General features: G+C 46.4%; 2 protein-coding genes across 2 annotated transcripts; both read left to right on the forward strand.

Moving 5' to 3' along the window:
- Positions 1 to 584: 584 nt before the first annotated feature.
- KVR01_006237 (uncharacterized protein) lies at positions 585 to 5,957 on the forward strand. The gene is made up of 2 exons (XM_044787987.1): positions 585 to 1,971; positions 2,092 to 5,957. Exons 1-2 carry the CDS (start codon positions 1,311 to 1,313, stop codon positions 3,360 to 3,362), a joined length of 1,932 nt encoding a protein of 643 aa, XP_044645040.1. The 5' UTR covers positions 585 to 1,310; the 3' UTR covers positions 3,363 to 5,957.
- A 6,815-nt stretch (positions 5,958 to 12,772) lies between these two features.
- KVR01_006089 (uncharacterized protein) lies at positions 12,773 to 13,888 on the forward strand (the record flags this gene model as incomplete). Its single annotated transcript, XM_044782552.1, has 2 exons — positions 12,773 to 12,857; positions 12,948 to 13,888. 2 exons carry the CDS (start codon positions 12,773 to 12,775, stop codon positions 13,886 to 13,888), a joined length of 1,026 nt encoding a protein of 341 aa, XP_044644892.1.
- Between the last annotated feature and the right edge of the window lie 3,588 nt (positions 13,889 to 17,476).

The raw sequence follows: 17,476 nt of genomic DNA on the forward strand, positions 1-17,476 counted from the left end.
GCGAGCCGCAGACATAGCCTGTCCACAAATCGGAACTCGCCAGAACACCACCAACCCACCCTAGAAGGCTCCCTAGCTCATGCCATGGCCCAGGTTGTTCCTTCCACTGATCTGAGCCGACCTCTCGAAGCCAATCCGTGCGTCGGGGAGCACCCTTTTGGGACTAGCCACCACCAATTATGGCGTACGGAGTAGTAGACTGCAGTAGTAGTAGTAGGGGCAAGTGAGAGCGAGCAGCGTGCCACTGCCTCGCCTTCTCGCGCGTTGTGCTGTTGTATGTACGGAGGTACCTAGGTACCTAGGTATCCAGGTTCCCAGGTATCCACACCATCTCTGCCTCGGTACCCAGATACCGAGCTCAAACGGCCAGGCGCCGCTGCGCGCTGTAGGGCGCTACCGCAGTACCTGGGTACCCAGATACTTCCATACCCTAACCTGGGTCGAGTTCGGCCGTACCCTGTCGGTCCCCTGTCCGGTCTGGTTCCTCCAGTCCCCCCCACCCTGCCCACCCGCCTAGCAAAAAGCTTTGCCAGTGCTGCAAGGTTGGGCCCCGTTTCCTGTTTTTTACCCACTCGGGCTGCAGCCAGGGCCTGCCCAGGGCTTGCCAGGCCTTGTTCCCTTTTGGGCCCTAGAGCCCTGCAGTGCTTCTGCGTGCTTCTGTGCTTGCGGCCAGCGGCCCTCGCCAGAAGAGAAGTGCAACCGCTCCGCACTGACCCCACCAGCCAACGGCCGCCGCCCAGTACCCCAGCACCCAGAAACTGTGATCCCTGAGCTCGACCTTTCTTCCCGCCAACCAAAAACCCGCCCCAGAACTTTCGAGCTCTCCGTCACCCCCCCCCCCCCACCTTCCCACCTTCCCACCCTCCGACCAGACATGATATACCACGCGACAGCTGCACATAACATTGTTGCCCACCAGTCCTGGACCTCCCCCTCCACCTCCACCTCCACCTGCTCCTTCCCCCGCGACCGCGACCACGACCACGACCAACACCTCGACTTTCCCCGATAGCACCAAAACACCACAGCCACAATTGGAATTACGAAAGAGCCAGCCAGCCGCCTGTCCTGTGTGCCCTGAGTGGGAGCGAGCGAGCGAGCGAGAGAGTGCGCGAGAGAGAAAGAAAAAGAAACGCGACAAGAGAGCAGCAAGCAGTGTTTGCCCGCGCCAGAGGAGGGAGAGACGTCTCTCAGGGAGAAGGCAAGGAGCTGTGGGAGGAAACAACAGAGACGTCACCAACCACCGCCCACCTCCACGACCACCTCCACGACCACGATCAGGTCACGGCCACGGCCCCCTCAAACCCATAATGTCTACTACTGCTGCTGCTGCTGCAAGATCACGGCCAGCCGATCTGTCGCTGCCGCTCGACGGAGGGGCATGGCTAAATCAACCACACCAGAATCCTCCACCAACCCGCCTTTCCCTTTCCGAACAAGGTGATCAGCACGACGATCAGCAACAGCAACAACAACACCAACACCAACACCAACTTCTCCAACAGCAACATCATCAACAACAACAACAACAATACCAGCAACACGCCCACCAGAAACCCGTCTCTCTCCACAACGAGCCTCGCGACCAGTCCTTCGTCTACTACAACCCAAACTCCAACTCGTCAGCCTCGGACCTGACCTCGCCCGTCACCCCGACCTTCTCCCACCACGGCGGCAGCCACCTGCGCTACGCCAGCTCCACCTCGTCCCTCGACCTCCAGGCTGCTGCCGCCGCCTCCTCCTCCTGCTGCTCCGACAGCCCCGTCTCGCCACCCCAGCCCCCCTCCCACAATGCCGCCAACACGCCCAACCCCAAGAGGCTGCTGCTGCCAGACGTCGTCGAGGAGGAGCCCTTTGAGCGCGACGGTTACGCCGACGCCGACGCCGACTTTGGCTTCGACATTGACGACGGCCAATCCGCCATGACCATGCTCACTGACGACCAGATGAGCAGCCTCTACGAGTGTTTGTGTACGTCTGCCTGTCTGCCCCTGTCTATTCGCTCTCGCCCGGCCGGGAGACGGCGATACCATCCATCTGAGACAAGCCAATTGTGTTGTGGCGCCGTGACTGACTTTGCCTGGAAAACAGGTGACTCGCCGTGTATTCACCAAAACTCGGACATGGTCCACAGCGCAGACTGGACCCGCCCTGTCGACAGTGACCTCGCCTGCTTCGAGTACGACATGGGCTGCCTGAGCGACGGCGACCAGGACCCTTCGCTCCACCCCTCCAAGCGCAATGGCGCAGAGTCGCCCCTCGCCGGCCTCACCATGCGACTCGGCTCGCGCTTCCCTACCCTGAGCCGCTGGAGGTCCACAAAGCGCCGGCACAGGGCATTTACCGCCGCCTCAGAGCCCTCCCTCGACCTGCCCCCGGCCTTGTCACGCGCCACCTCGACCAGCCGGTCCTCCTCCCTCTCAGCCCCCAGCCGCAAGTTCGATCGCGCCAACGAGCCCCCTCTGCCGCCCACGCCCGCCCTGTCCTTCTACGAGTTCGAGAGCTCCGAGAGCATCCCCGTCCCCTGTGCCTCCAGCATCGACATCGAGAGGGCCAACGCTCGCCAGAGCATCGAGAGGGACCGCGCCCTTGCCACCACCCCTCTGCTGCCGCCCCTGATGACCGAGGTCCCCTCCATCATCTCCTCCCAGGCCCAGTCCCAGGTGCCCTCTCCCCTCCAGTCGCCCACCATTGCGCCCCAGCTGTGCTCCGAGATGAACTCCCCCGTCGTCTACTCGACCCCGCCCCTGAGCACCAAGCCGTCCTTCTCCTCCTTCCGGCCTCCGCTCCTGACGAGCCTGTCCTCCCCCGTGGTCGCCACCAGCGACGTGGTCTGCACCATCCCCCACCTGCTGGAACAGCACGACGCCTGGTCCGACCGGCTGGGCCATGCCAACTACACCATCCTGCCTCGCCCCTATCACCCCGACGCCGCAGACTTCGACACCCTCCGCACTCTGCGCGCCGACTGGGACCTGGCCAGGATCAACTACACAAAGCACATCGTCCGCACCGGCGAGCACTACGGCACCACCTCCAAGGCCTACGCTCTCACCGAGGCCAAATGGGCGGAGACCGAGCGCGAGTGGAAGACGGCGCACGACAGCCTGCTGGACCGCGTCGCCGCCATGAACCCCGGCCACGAGGCACAGCTCCGGTGGGACCGCCTGCAGGACGACACCCCGACCGCCATCCCCAAGATGCTGGATGCCGAGGGCAAGTTCCCTGACCTCGGCGACGAGGACATTGTCGGCCCCATGGTGCGCGACGCTGTCATGGTGCGCGACCCGGGCTCCGAGGCAGAAAATGGTGCCAAGAAATTCTGGAAGAACCTGGCTGGCAAGGTTGGGTTGAGGAAGTAGGACTTTCTCCCGCTCCCACTCTCACCACCTGGCGACCAACAGCCATCAACTTGACGACCTTCATGACCGACACGATCTTGCATCCACCACAGCGAAATTTTGATTCTTACGCCCTACGTCTTGTCTCATCACCGCCGTCTCGGATATCGACCACAACACCCGACACATCTACCCCTGCATGGATTCGGGCAAAGGAGAACGAGTCTACTTGCCACGCGTAGTCGCTCTTCTCTCTTGGCCAGCCAAGCTAACATGGCCACCATGTCTTCCCCACCTAATTCATCAATGTTTATTTTCTAGAATCTCAATACCTACTGTTCAATACGCGCAGCTACATCTCTGTCTACCGGGGAGTGGCCTTCCACCAAGCATGGCTATGTACATAATGTGCGATTGGTGCTGTCCCTACCTAGTCCTGGCCGTCAAGGAAGGGGATTCCTGCCTGAGCCACTGCTTATGGAAATGGCGCCAGCGTGAGGAGTGGGTGCTAATGCCTATGGACCTTTTCGGGGCATACCAGGACCTGGTGACAGAGTGGCGGTCTGGTTTCAACAGATACAGACGGACTCGGGCCGGGCCCGAGCTGACAACAGAACTGGGCGCCCCCGTGGCGCCGGGCACAGGCAGCAAAGAGAGACATTCCTTCCCACAAGTGTTGTTTTCGGTTTCCCTTGTTGTCACGGCATGTCCCGGCTAGTTGGTGAACGCACACGCGTCCCACTCACTACCCGTATATATATACATACATACACACCAGGAGTCACGGTGAAGAGAGGGGCAACGGCAGCTTCCTACTAGTACGTTGTACATCACATGTACGCAGCAGTTTCTTTTATTGTCGGGCGTGGAGTACGGCACGAACGGTCCATGGGATAGACGGTGTGGCGGGTACACAAAAAGTTCCACGGGAGGAACATGTAATGAAAAGACGGGGGCCATGGCGCACAAGGAATGGGGTCGAGTTGTCAGACGGCGGGGGGAAGGGCTCTCCCCGACCGACCCGGTACAGCACTGCATGAAAACGGATGGAAGGTGTGTGTGATATTACTTGGGCCCAAAGCAGGACGATGCCTCGTGGTGCGGAACCCAAAGGTGTCTCTTGCGATGCACATATTCTGATCTGTAAATGAACCACCAATCAAGATGCCAAATTCATGATGGGTACTCACTACTGGCTGCTCCCAGTAACTAGACTGCATGTACCAGCCCTGGGGCATTGAAGATGGGCGTGAGATATACCTAAGACAGGGGATATGTGGAGGGACACTGGCATTGATAGTGCTGCTGCTGTCCTGGGCCGCGGGTCACGCACCACCTGTGGCTTCCCTTCCATCCGTGGCACTGGACGCTGGACAGGCGTCTTTCGTCGGTGGTCACCGCCGTTCAGTCATTCATTCATCCGTGGGTTGTCGTTGGGTTGGGCTGCAATGCGCCCCATGCTGCTGAGACAAGACAGGCACCGCGTGGCCTAGGTGTTGAGGGTCACGCACACACGCACGCACACGCACGCAGCCAGCCAGCCAGCCAGCCAGCCAGCCAGCGACTGGCCTGCTGGCTGGTAGGATCACACACCAAGATTGCGCACGACTGGACTGGGGACTCAAAGGGGGCTTGGCTTGGAGGGAAAACCCCAGAGGGGCAGGAAGAGACGAGGGCGTCCCCCATTGCCTTGCCTCTCGGACTCGTATGTGTCCTTTTTAGTAGCCACTGGCAGCCAACGGGCGGGTGTGGCGGGCAGTAGTAATAGTAGTAGTAGTAGTGGGCTTGCAGGATGACTTGAGGGGCGGACCCAAAGCCAAAAGAGAGAAAAGGGAATGGGAGAAATGGGAGGGTGGGAAAGGGAAAGGCTGCAGAGGACCGGCCCGTACCTACCTAGGTACCTAGGTAAGCGGTGGTGGGTGCGCTAGGTGGGATGTCTGTTGTTGAAACACGTGGCGCGCGCCTGGGGCTTGGGCATCTTGCATCTTTGGGCGTGCGTGCGTGTGGGCGTGCGTGGGGGTTATTACTAGGTAGACTAACAGATAGAAGGCAGAGATGAGAGGAGGTGCGTAGTATTGGGATTTTCCTTGCTGCGGGCTCAATATGAGATTACGATCGTATGTCTGTCTGTCTTCCTAGGTAGATAGGTAGGTAGGTATACACTATTCACCTGGGCTGGTAGCAAGGTAGGCGAAGTCAGGCTGACAGGAGAACGCAAGTCACGGTGGTGGTGGTGGTCGGCGGGTACCGGCAGGTAGGTCGAAAAGCCCACTGGTCGGCCACTCCGCCCCCGTTGGCTTTTGTCTTGGGGTGGCAGGGTGGGTGGTGAGCGTGACGGACAGGTGGATCAGTCAATCTCCAGATGGCGTTTTCTTTTGTTCACGCAGTAACTAACAACATGCAGATATTAGTAGATAGATATATTGTCATCACAGTGGCTGCCCAATCGCTTCTTCGTGTATCAAGAATGCCCGAGTTGGGCAAATGGGACTGTCGAGGGAAGGTATATCCCCCAGCCGGGACATGTTCTAAAGTTGGAAACACGGCGGCGTTCCCTATGATAGTCAGCCAGGCAGCCAGTCAGCCAGGCAGCCAGTCAGCCGGACAGCATCGAAGCGTCACGGGCGGACGGCTGTGTGCTGCACTAGGACGGAGTATCGTGGGCCGCCCGACGGTGGTGACCACTGCAGCCCGTCAGACAAGCCGGGTGCGGGGCTGGGTTACCTTTGGTTCCATGCCTGGCCATACATAGCCCCTAATAATTGCCTGACCTGGCCGACTCGCCTAGCTGCCATCCCTACCACCATGATGGGTCAGGGAGCCTTCATGGTGGACACCCTATTGTTCTTAGACTCGGGGCTAGAGGCTTGGGACGGGTATTACCATCGCAAGGCAACTGTACCTGTAATACTGTGAGATACGACCACAGACAGTATCCATGGATTCTATCTTCCGTTATAGGGAACCTCCAGTGGGTCTCTCAACCTCCCACCTACCTCCTACCCTCCTAGCCAACATCTCTAGGCCTCCTCTAGGATAATCTCATACTGGTGAGAGATGATATACAGTAAAGTAACCTCATATAAGAAGAATGCCTCTTATGGGATGACCGCCTAGCCTTATCGGGAGGAACCTCCTGCGAATTACCCTCCAATGGAACATCGTCCAAGTCAAAGGCACTTCAAGCCCAGAATGAGCTTTTGAAGAACACCAAGATAGACATGGGCAAAGTGTAGGCGGCACCAAAACCTCAGACATGCAACAACTAATTAGATGCGGCGGCGCAACCGGAAGTGCAGTTGGTCTCTGCCTTGGTTTAGAGCGGTGATGCCCTGCGCACGCTTCCAACGCATACCCACAGGGTGGAACAAGAAGATGGGCCAAACACCGAGCAACTGGCGCAAAGTTCTCGAAGCCGGTCATGGCGGTGACTGGCCCCGTGATGCAACCCGCCGCCGTGGCGGTTTCACCGTGGGCCCGATCTTGTCCCACCTCCCCCTCCCGACCATCAACCCCGAAGCGCTCCGATTCCGTTCTTGGGAACTCGTGCGTGCACCCTGAAAGAAGACGAAAGCTAGCTGCGGAATAAACGGAAAGGGGCGGCGTGCAAGTATGTGCTCCTGTCACTCCCGAACATCTCCCGAGGGCTTATTCTCCTCCACCATTTTCAGGGTCAAGTCAGGGATCGCGATCACGACAACAGATCCGCGCATATGATCGTCGCTGCATGCTCCCGCTGGGTTGCGGTTGCTGTGAAAGTCCGAAACGAGTGGAACAGTCAAAGAACGCATTCCACCCACACGCACATCGCCGTGGAAGATCCGCCGGACCAGAAGGCCTGGCTAAGGCCGAAATGCACAGTCCCGTCTCCTGGCCGACACGGGCGGCGGCATCCTGGGAGGGGTGACTGGGTGACTAGTAGATAGATAGAGAGAGAGACGAGACGGGCGGCCTTCGGTCGCCCAGGTGAGACTCGGAGTGTACCTAGGTAACTTGAGGCCGGTGGACCGGATACTGTGCCTGTTCCATGTCAGACTCACATGCTGTCACCAGAACTTATGCCCCGGCATTGCTTGTTCGTAAACACTGCCGAGAGCCCGGCATAGCGTCCATGCCCGATCACTCACGCGATTCTGTGTGCCATGCCAGAGGTACGGCCGCCTGTCGTAAAACGGCAGGGGCCACTTGGTACTTGAGTAGGATTGCGTTCAAGGGCAGCTTTCGGGCATTGCTTCTGCATCTCTTGATCGACACTGTCAAGATCTGGGGTTACACTCCACACGCTGCTGTGGTATTATCCTCCCTGTCTCCCCAAGTCTTCCATGTCGATCTTGGCAAGGCTCGGGTCCCCGTGCCGAGCGGATTTGGGTTGTGTTGATCTCGGGGCTGTTCACCTCGGTCTTGATCCAGCCCTTACGGTACCTTCGTCTGTGTGACATCTGGAGTCTACCAACTTAGCTAGGTAACTAGAAAGGGCATTTTGGACGTAGCCGTACGAAGCACATGTGCAACTTGCTGCATGGTAAGAACCCCATGTCTGTAAAAGGTCTACTCCCCCGTGAAATACGATATGATGCACGCCTGTACCTTCTGAGTCTATGGATCTAGATGGGTACCGTGAGCCCACAGTGTTGCGCTGCCCGGGGTCCCCTATGCGACCACATCATCCATCTCTTAGCCCCCCGTGGGCGGGCGTCCTCTGCAACACCCCAAACCCCAGACAACCTCCTATAAGGGTAATGTCTGGAAAGAAACTACTCACTCTGCAAAATACTATCCTATTGGAAAGTCTTCAGAAAGATTTGAAAGGTACTCGTATTACACGGCCACCCAGGAGAGACCTAAATCACAAGGTCTCAAACTGCATTTTCGACTCGTTTCAAATAGCCAAAGTAGCCGATTTTCGGCAATAATGCAGGCGGAGAGTGCCAACGTGGAGGCAAAGCCTCTAAAGTATCTGCATGGCCCACACCGGCGGCTTCTACTCAGGAAGTTGGATGTCTAAGTAAACAATGGCAGACCTGACTCGTAAGCGCGCCGCTTCTGCCAAGCAGATTCAGTTGTGTAGGCCAAAAGTTCTTTTAAAGCATGGATCACGTATGTCTTCGGACGTATGCGGAGCAAAACCAGTTAAAGCATGGATCCATTTTCTATGTCCCAGTTATTTTGGACTGCTCTATGTGAAGGATGTCTCGTCTCTGTGGTGTAGATTAGACCCGCAGGCTCAGGCGTCTCCAGTATGCTCCTATTTCTCCATGATTCTTCAACAATATCACTCAGACGGTCGATAATGTGGTTCCCATCCATCGTAGTAAACATGGAGCCGGAATCATCATCCGTCGTCCGACTGCTCCAAGTGCTCAGTGTGTAAGGTCGGACAGGACGGTACATGCCGGCTTCCATACGTCGATGCGCCCGTAACGACTCGAAGTCATTCAATGCGGAGGAAATCGTACTCCAAGTGTGTCCGAAGTGGCTGGTTTCGGAGTCTCTGGGCGCGGCTGGGGGCGGGAACTTGAACCACCTGACCGTACGGTACGCGTGGCAGGCCGCTTGTTGGCTTCTTCTGTTGTCGATCATATGTGGACACGGGCGGAACTACCACGCGGTGGGCGATATTGGACTGTGGCCTGTGGTACGTATTATTGAAACTCGCCATGTCTTCTGCCCTTGCCCTGTCATGCCAGAATGCGGTTGAAGCCCTGCTTGGTGCTTGGCTCGTCCGACTAACCGATGATCGAGTGGATGCATGGTCGACCGCCCCATGTGGAGGTGCTGAAGCCGCCATGGCTATGGAAATGTTGACTCTGCGAAGCTCAAAACCATGAAGACAAACCCAACAGCTAAATAGATTGTATCAGAGTCCTACTGGTCCAAAATCACATGTGCACGGGAAGATGCCTGCAGGCGTGCAGGATGGGTCGGAGTCGGGGTCTACTCACAAGATAATAATGCGGTGGTATCGTTCCTCATTATCTGACTGCACTGAGTGAAAGCAGCAACTGCGGCAAGGGCACCCATTATCGAGGAAAATATGGCCAAGGGCCTGCTCAATCGCGGCATGGTGTGCTTCTAGATGATGGCAAATGGCGAAAGGGCCAGAAGTAGGTCAGTTGCGCCGGAACATCCACTTCCAGCAACGCCGATAATGACATTTGTCTGCGAAGTCCAGAATTGCCTTGGCTCTGAGGAAGCGCTGATGAGGCATTCGACAAACGGGAAAAGAGCACCGGGCCAAGTCGTGATGTTGACACTGATCAGAACCAACAGAATAATCCACCATATTTTGCGACTTTGGAAATCGGCTTTCTGATAATCGATTAGGCGCAAAATAGTCAAGCCATAGGATGTTTTTTGAAAGAGCAGCTGAGCTCATGACAAACAGCGAGTCCTGCGTACAACCCTTCTGGATCCTGAGGCAACTGTGACCTAGCATTGAAACCGTCGAAATTAGGGTCAACAGTCGAATTGGTCAGTACGGTCCCGACCAACAATAAGATCTGCCGAAGTTGGGGTTAGATCCCTCTGCTCAATTTCTGCTGGCCGAATCCGAAACATGAGGTGGTGCTGGAGAAACCAACCCAAGAAGTGATCAATGTATAACAATCCCACCACATGCCACAATACTTGAACACCTGAAGTGCTGCCCGCACCGACACAAATATGAGCGCGATGCCGGTGAGACAGCGTGGTAATGAGAACCACAGAGTTGATGTATTCAATCCCATTCATGCCGGTGAGCCTTGCAGCCCGACCAGGATGCTCCGGCTGCTGTCGAGATGGTCCATACCGTGCGTTAGTGGGTACTAGAGATAGTCACTATAACTACTTAAGTACCTATATACCTCTAACTACCTCTTAATTACTATACTACTTCTCTCTCTTTAAGGCTATTATTATAATATTTATTTTAATTTAACGATTATAATAGTCTATATTATTAAATCTAAATAATTCTTTAGGAATTATAAGGGTATCTTAAAGTTTGAAAGTAGTTATTAAGAGGAATTAAATTTTAAGCTAAATATAAACTTATTAGGGAGGTTCCTTTCTTTTAAGTAACTCTCTCTTAAATCCCTAGGGGTAGGTCTCCTACTTAGGTATATTAGTTAGCTAAAAAAGATTCCCTTTTTTTCCTTTTTTATTAGGTTTTTTTAAGTTCTTAACTTCTATTAATTTACTTTTAATAGTCTTACTTTTAAATCTTTAAATATAGTTAATTCTAATTAATTAACTTAAAGGAGGAAGGTAGAGAAGTTAGTATTAAAGTTAAAGGAAGAAAGGAAGGAAGGAAGAAAGGGGAAGAAAAAAGGGAAGTATTCCTCTACTCTTTATATAGGGGAAGGTACCTTTAAAGTTTATAACCCTTCTCCCTTCTATAAGTCTTTTTATAAGTCTATTTCTTTTTTTAATAATTACTTTTTTTCTTTAAGTCTTTTATTATTAAGAGTATATTAAGATATTATTTAACTATTTAAAAGTTAATATTCTCTCCTCTCTAAATATACTTAAAGTTAATCTTATAAAAAAGGGATTTCCTATTTAGGGATTAGTTATAGTGATCGTCTTTAGTACCCACCAACGCACGGTATGGGTGCGACGAGAGGTTCGGATGACAACCCTTGGAACCTCAAGATGCGGCAAATCCAAAAGAGGCTCACAATGAAGAGAGGACATCTGATCTGGGCTGAGACTGAATGACAACCGACATTTGAAATGCTGCGAAAGGGAATGCAATGGCACATGGACTGTGGACAGCAGAGTCACTCATTTAAACACACATCTACAAATCGGCGTGTTCATAGCCTTCCTCCTCCCAAAAGAATAGGGTGCTTTTGCTGTTAGGGATATTATATTCCCAGTAGCGCGCTGCAAAGCGGCCTTACCCCTTGGAACGGCGTGATCTAATGGCGAGTTCCTGAACCTCAGGTTTCGGACTGTACCGCGGGAAGCATGAGACTGACCGTGGGCCTATATTCAACTGCAATATAGCAGTCATTTGTGAGGGAGAACAGGACGGCCAAGTGCCGTTCTTGGCTCAATCATCGATCGGTCACAGCTCGGACAGGTGAAGAGCTCCCAAAGAGCAACCAGTGCGCGTACCAGGAGACCATTATGATTGCAAGTCGGTGTGAAAGAGCAGAATGATTGACAAGAAGTAAATTATGCCGCGGTTGATATCGTGTTCATGGGGTATACCTCAAGGATCGCACACCCCTCCCGAGATCGATAATCTTTCCTTCTTTGGGACAGCACTGGCTAAATGCGGAAAAGAAGCCGCATCAGCAGAGCCGCACCACTGTGGCACCCTGTCAGCAGGCCTGCATATACAAGAACCAATTCACATCCTGATATGCAAGCGCAAAGCTCCTGTTGGGTCAGAATTGACATCTCGTCTGAATATAGCACGAGACGCCATGCTGAAGCGAATACGAAGTCGTGAAGAACAAAGAATTGAGGGCGAGCAGAATCCCATCAGCGAGCAGTCCATGGTGAAGTCGAGACCCTGCCAAGTGGAGCAGGAATGATCACCAACAAGTTCAGCCATACCAAATGGCCCAAGCTCGACCATAGGTCGCGAGGACCGTCTCACTTATTACTCGGGATGGAGAATTCTGCACTCCCCTGCAAGACTGAGGGCTCACTACACCAAAAGAAACCTAGCCGGCCCCACCTAACTATAACCTTAAATACCAAACCTCTTAAATACTTTAAAGTACCTTAACCTTTTTTTATTAAAAGGTTTAAAAAGTCCCTTTTAATAATAATTTAAAAGTAAAACTTTTATAATTAATATTAAAATTAATAATTAAAGTTAAAGTTAGTAATTAAGGTTTTAAAATATAAAAAAGAAGAGGAGAAAAGTACTAATAAATAGTTTTAAGGTTATAGAAATTAAAGTCGAACTAACCTTTCCATTTTAAGACGAGCAAGTCCTCAGTCTTGCAGGGGAGTGTAGAATTCTCCATCCCGCTTATTACTGGGCAGGGAACATGCGGGACCACAACCTACACTGTTGTGCGGACGATACGGCCGCCGATGCGGCCGCATCGTCCGCATCCCAAGTCCGGTACCGCGCAACTCTGGGTGAAGGTCAACAAGTATAAGAGAACAGCTTCCGTGAGCACTTCGGACAAACCAAATCCAGTCGCAGCCCCTGTAAAACGGGCAGGGAACATGGGACCACAACCCCCACTGTTGTGCGGACGATGCGGACGATGCGGACGATGCGGCCGCATCCGAGTCGTCCGCGTCCTTAGTCCGGTGTCGGGAAACTCTCACGAAGGTCAAAAAGTATAAGAGAACAGCCTCCGTGGGCACTTCGAGCAATCTAAATCCAGTCGCAGCCCCTGTAAAACATTGTACCCATCATACTCTACAATCTCAACACAACCTGCCCTCAAGCCGTGATTACGCACCACTGACAAGTCATGTCCGCCAAATTCCCTACGAGACGTCTTGGAAGAGATGGGCCAGAGGTCTCGGCCATTGGCTTCGGTCTAATGGGCATTGGCGGTGCCGCCTATGGGGCTGCAGGGTGAGCAAATCCTTTATCTGAGACATGGATATTCGCTTTCGCTTCCTCATCCCTGGCTAGGACTACAGCGACTTTGCTAATGTTTCCCAGGGCCGACGAGGAACGTTTTGCGGTTCTTGACCGTGCTTGGGAGCTCGGCTGTACCTTTTGGGATACGTCTGACCTCTACGGCGACAGCGAGGTGCTGATTGGGAAATGGTTCAAGTTGCACCCCGAAAGACGAGGCGACATCTTCCTAGCCACCAAGTTCGGCATCAGGGTGTCTGCCGATGGTCTCGGTATAGACAGCACTCCGGAATACTGCCGACAAGCTTGCGAACAAAGCCTGCAAAAGTTGGGGATCGACTGCATCGACCTATACTACATACACCGACTTGACGAGAAGACTCCAATCGAGAAAACAATTCAGGAGATGATCAAGTTGAAGAGCGAGGGCAAGATCAAGCATTTCGGCATCTCGGAATGCAGCTCCACTTCCCTGCGTCGAGCCCATGCGGTTCACCCGATCTCAGTCGTGCAGGTTGAATACAACCCGTGGGACTTGGCAATCGAGAATGATGACGGAACAAACCTTCTTTCCACCTGCCGCGAGCTTGGCGTCGCCACTGTGGCCTATTCGCCGCTTGGGCGGGGCATCTTGACCGGTCAGATCAGGTCCACGAAAGACTTTCCCGAAGATGACTGTCGCCGCATGTTTGAACGTTACAACGAGCAAAACTTCCCAAAGAACCTGGCAATCGTTGACAAGATAGCCGAAATTGCCAAGACGAAGGATGCCACACCCGGCCAGCTTGCACTTGCGTGGCTGATGAAGCAAGGCGACGATATCATTCCTATCCCCGGCACAAAGAGGATCAAGTACCTGGAGGAGAACATTGGTGCGGCCCGAGTTCAGATCACAGATGAGGAGGAGAGGGAGATCAGACGCAAGGTGGACGAGGCAGGCGTCGGGGGAGCTCGGACTCCTGAGGGCCTCCTCAATGTCTTTGCAGACACGCCGTCTCTCTAAGCCTTCGTTCGGCCCAGCCTTTGTCCGTTCCCAACCGATCGAAATAGATGCGTGCAGGCCAAATAAATCATTATACCAAGTCCGAAACGAGTAGCCCGCATTAATGCCTGTGTTGTAAGACTTGTGCTCGCCCGCTCCAACCAGGACCAATTCACCACCGAGCGCAGGCATATTGCAGAAAACGGGAACAGTTTTCGATGGACCTCGATTATGGTCATAACCTATATGTGGCTCGAAATGATTCCAAAGTGTTGTTCCTCGTCTGCATGCACGGTTACCGGATGTCACGGCGTTGGTAGGCCCACTCGAGGTTATGAGTTGATTGTTGCACAAGAGAAACAACCAAGAGCCACACAAATAAAAGACACTGTCCCTGGTAAGGTTCAACCCTCTGTATCCGCGCAATGAGCTGCTTGCCGTAGGACTGTTCGACTTTAACTATATGGTAGCGAGAATGCAGGGCGTCACTCAATTCTTCCGTATGAGCGGCTAGTATGTGATCCAAGCTAAGTTAGGTCTCCTCAAGTACCGTAATAGAAGTTTAGCCGCCACCACACCATAAACTTTACCGCATACCACATAAAAGAAAGCTTACATTATTTATAAAAAATTATTTATTTAAAACTAAAGTTACTTAAGGAATAATATAGAGGAAGTAATGAAGTTATAATTTTATATTATAAGAGGTATAGAGATTATTTAAGTTAATAAAATAAATAATATATATAAATTTATAGCTTTAATTATACTATATTTTTCCTTTATATTACATTATTATCTTTTAATTTAACTATTTATTTCTTCTTTAATAGTTTAAAGTTTATATATAAAGTTTTTAATAACTTAATATATATTTTATAATTATTTTATAAATAAATTTTAAATCTTTCTTTTATTTTTATTATATATTTTTATATTATTAAAAATTAATAATTATTAATAAGAAAATATAAACTTAAAAGAATAAATTTATTTTTATTTTTTATTTTTTATAAATTACTTTTAATTTCTTTTAAAAGTTTTAATATTTTATTATAAAAGTTTTAAAGTTAATATATTATAAATATTTTTATTTTAAATTCTTTTAAAATTAATTATATATTTAAATAAAAGTTATAATATTTATTAAATAAAAGTTTATTTTAAAATATATATATATAAAAATAATTTTTAATTAAACTTTTAATATAATTTATTTATATAATAATTATTTTAAAATTTAATTTTATTATATAACTTTATAATATTAATAATATTATTAAAATTATAATAGTTATAATAATCCTTTATTAAGCTTAATTAGTAAGGAAGGTATTTACCTATATAAGCCCTTTAGGTAACCCTTTAATAGTTAGTCACTAATAATTAACTACATTTAACACTACTTCTTCTACCCTTATATATATAAGCCCAACTAACACTAATTAATAATTATAAGGGTAACTATAAATAGTTAGGTTAATAAAATAGTTTATTATTTTATAATTAAATAATTTAAAAAATAACTATATTAAGGCTATTAGATCCTATTTAACTTATATAACTTATTTAATATAACTACCTTTAGCTAATAAAATAAAGTTATATAATCTATTTAAAAGAACTAACTCTTTTATAAATATTTCAATAATTACTAGATATAACACCTAGGTAACTTTTTAAACATTCAGTATTTAGTTTAACATTACTATTTAGAATTACCTCCTATAAATATCTATTATACTTTATATAAATAAGAACTTCACTAAAACTTTAAACTTCTTCATTTACTCTATTACTAAACCCTTCTCTATATTCTAGTAATACCTTAAACTTTATAAGTTAACTTTATTAAGTGTTAGACTTTTATTTATTTTAATTAATAAATCTTTTAATATATTTATATATACTTTTAAATTAATATTATAATAAATAATCCTTTTATATTTTATTAATAAAACTTATTATATTTTAAGATTAACTATTTTATTTTTAAAATAATATAGTTTTACTAATACACCCATTCCTTTATAATTACTACCCTTATTATTTTAATAATTACTTAATATAGCTTTTTTCAATTTACTAAAATTTTTAGTTTATTTAATATTATTATTTAATAAAATCCATAACAATATATATCTCTAAACAGCCTATATATATATTATTAATTCTAAGTATTAAAAAATAAACCTATTAAATTATAAAAAGATTACTATAGTATATCTTAATATATAAGTAATATCTATAAATATATAAGTATCTTAATATTAAGGAAGTATATAAGAAATTTATAAAAAACTTTAAAAATAAAATAATAAGATATTTAATATTATTAATAAGGATTTTTTAAAATTAAAAATAACCCTTTATAATAAAAGTATATAAATTAAATTAAAGATTTATTAGAATTTACTTATATTATTCTTTATTTTAAAGGTAAAAATATTAAAATAGTTTTATAATAAGTTTAAAAAGTTATAAATTAATAAAGATTATATTTTATTATAATTTAATTTAAAAATATAACTTTTAAATTTAAAAATAAAATTATTATTATTAAAGATTTAAAGAGGAAGAATAAAAATAAAGAAAGAGAAATATTTATAAAGAATAAAAGTATAAGGATATAATTTAAAATAAGTATAAAATAAAATTATTATAATATAAGAATAATAACCTAAATAGTAATTTAAAATCTAATAATAATAAATATAAAAGAAGGATAAGAAGAATAATAAAAGAGGAAGGATAAATATAAAAATAAGTTATATTATAAATTTAATAGAGAAAATAAAAGCTTTAAAAGATTTATTTAATAGATTTTTATTTTTATTTTTATTATCTTTTAATTTTAAATTCTTTAAAATAACTATTTTAAAAATACTTTTAAAATATAGGATTTAATAATATATTATACTTTACTATTAATAGAATATCTTAATAAACTACTTAAACTAAATATAATAACTAATATTAATAAGTATTACTATAATAATAAGATATACTTTAATTAAGCTTATAATATATTTAATAATAAAGTTTTATCTTTTAATAGAATAATTATTTTAAGGATACTTTTAAAATATAGATTTAATAATATATTATACTTTACTATTAATAGAATATTTTAATAAGCTATTTAAATTAAATATAATAGTTAATATTAGTAAGTATTATTATAATAATAAAATATATTTTAATTAAACCTATAATATATTTAATAATAAAGTTTTATCTTTCTTAATATATATAAGAACTTAAATATTTAATTAATATAGTTTTATATAACTTTTATATATATTAAAAGTATTATTAAAACGTTTTATTTATATAATATTAAATAAATTAATTTATTTTAAATAGCTTACTTTAAAATATAATTATATTTTAATAATAATACTATTTATTAAAACTATTTTATTAATTAAAATATATTAACTTTTATTAAATTATATTAAAAAGTTTTAATAAATTAAAGGTTAAAGTATTATAATTATTAATTAATAAACTAAATATATATTATTAAGCTTTTAATTATTATAATAATTAACTTATTAAAATAACGTTTTATATATAGTTATGTATATTAAAGTTTATTATAATATT

The sequence above is a fragment of the Diaporthe batatas genome, assembly GCF_019321695.1.
Source record: "Diaporthe batatas strain CRI 302-4 chromosome Unknown Contig00006, whole genome shotgun sequence".
Lineage (NCBI taxonomy): Eukaryota > Fungi > Ascomycota > Sordariomycetes > Diaporthales > Diaporthaceae > Diaporthe > Diaporthe batatas.

What these genes read in the sequence shown, in the direction of transcription:
- KVR01_006237 (XM_044787987.1), top strand. Translation starts at nt 1,311, where the DNA reads ATGTCTACTACTGCTGCTGCTGCTGCAAGATCACGGCCAGCCGATCTG. An exon ending in CAGCCTCTACGAGTGTTTGT is followed by an intron (nt 1,972 to 2,091) that starts GTACGTCTGCCT and finishes CCTGGAAAACAG; the next exon opens with GTGACTCGCCGTGTATTCAC.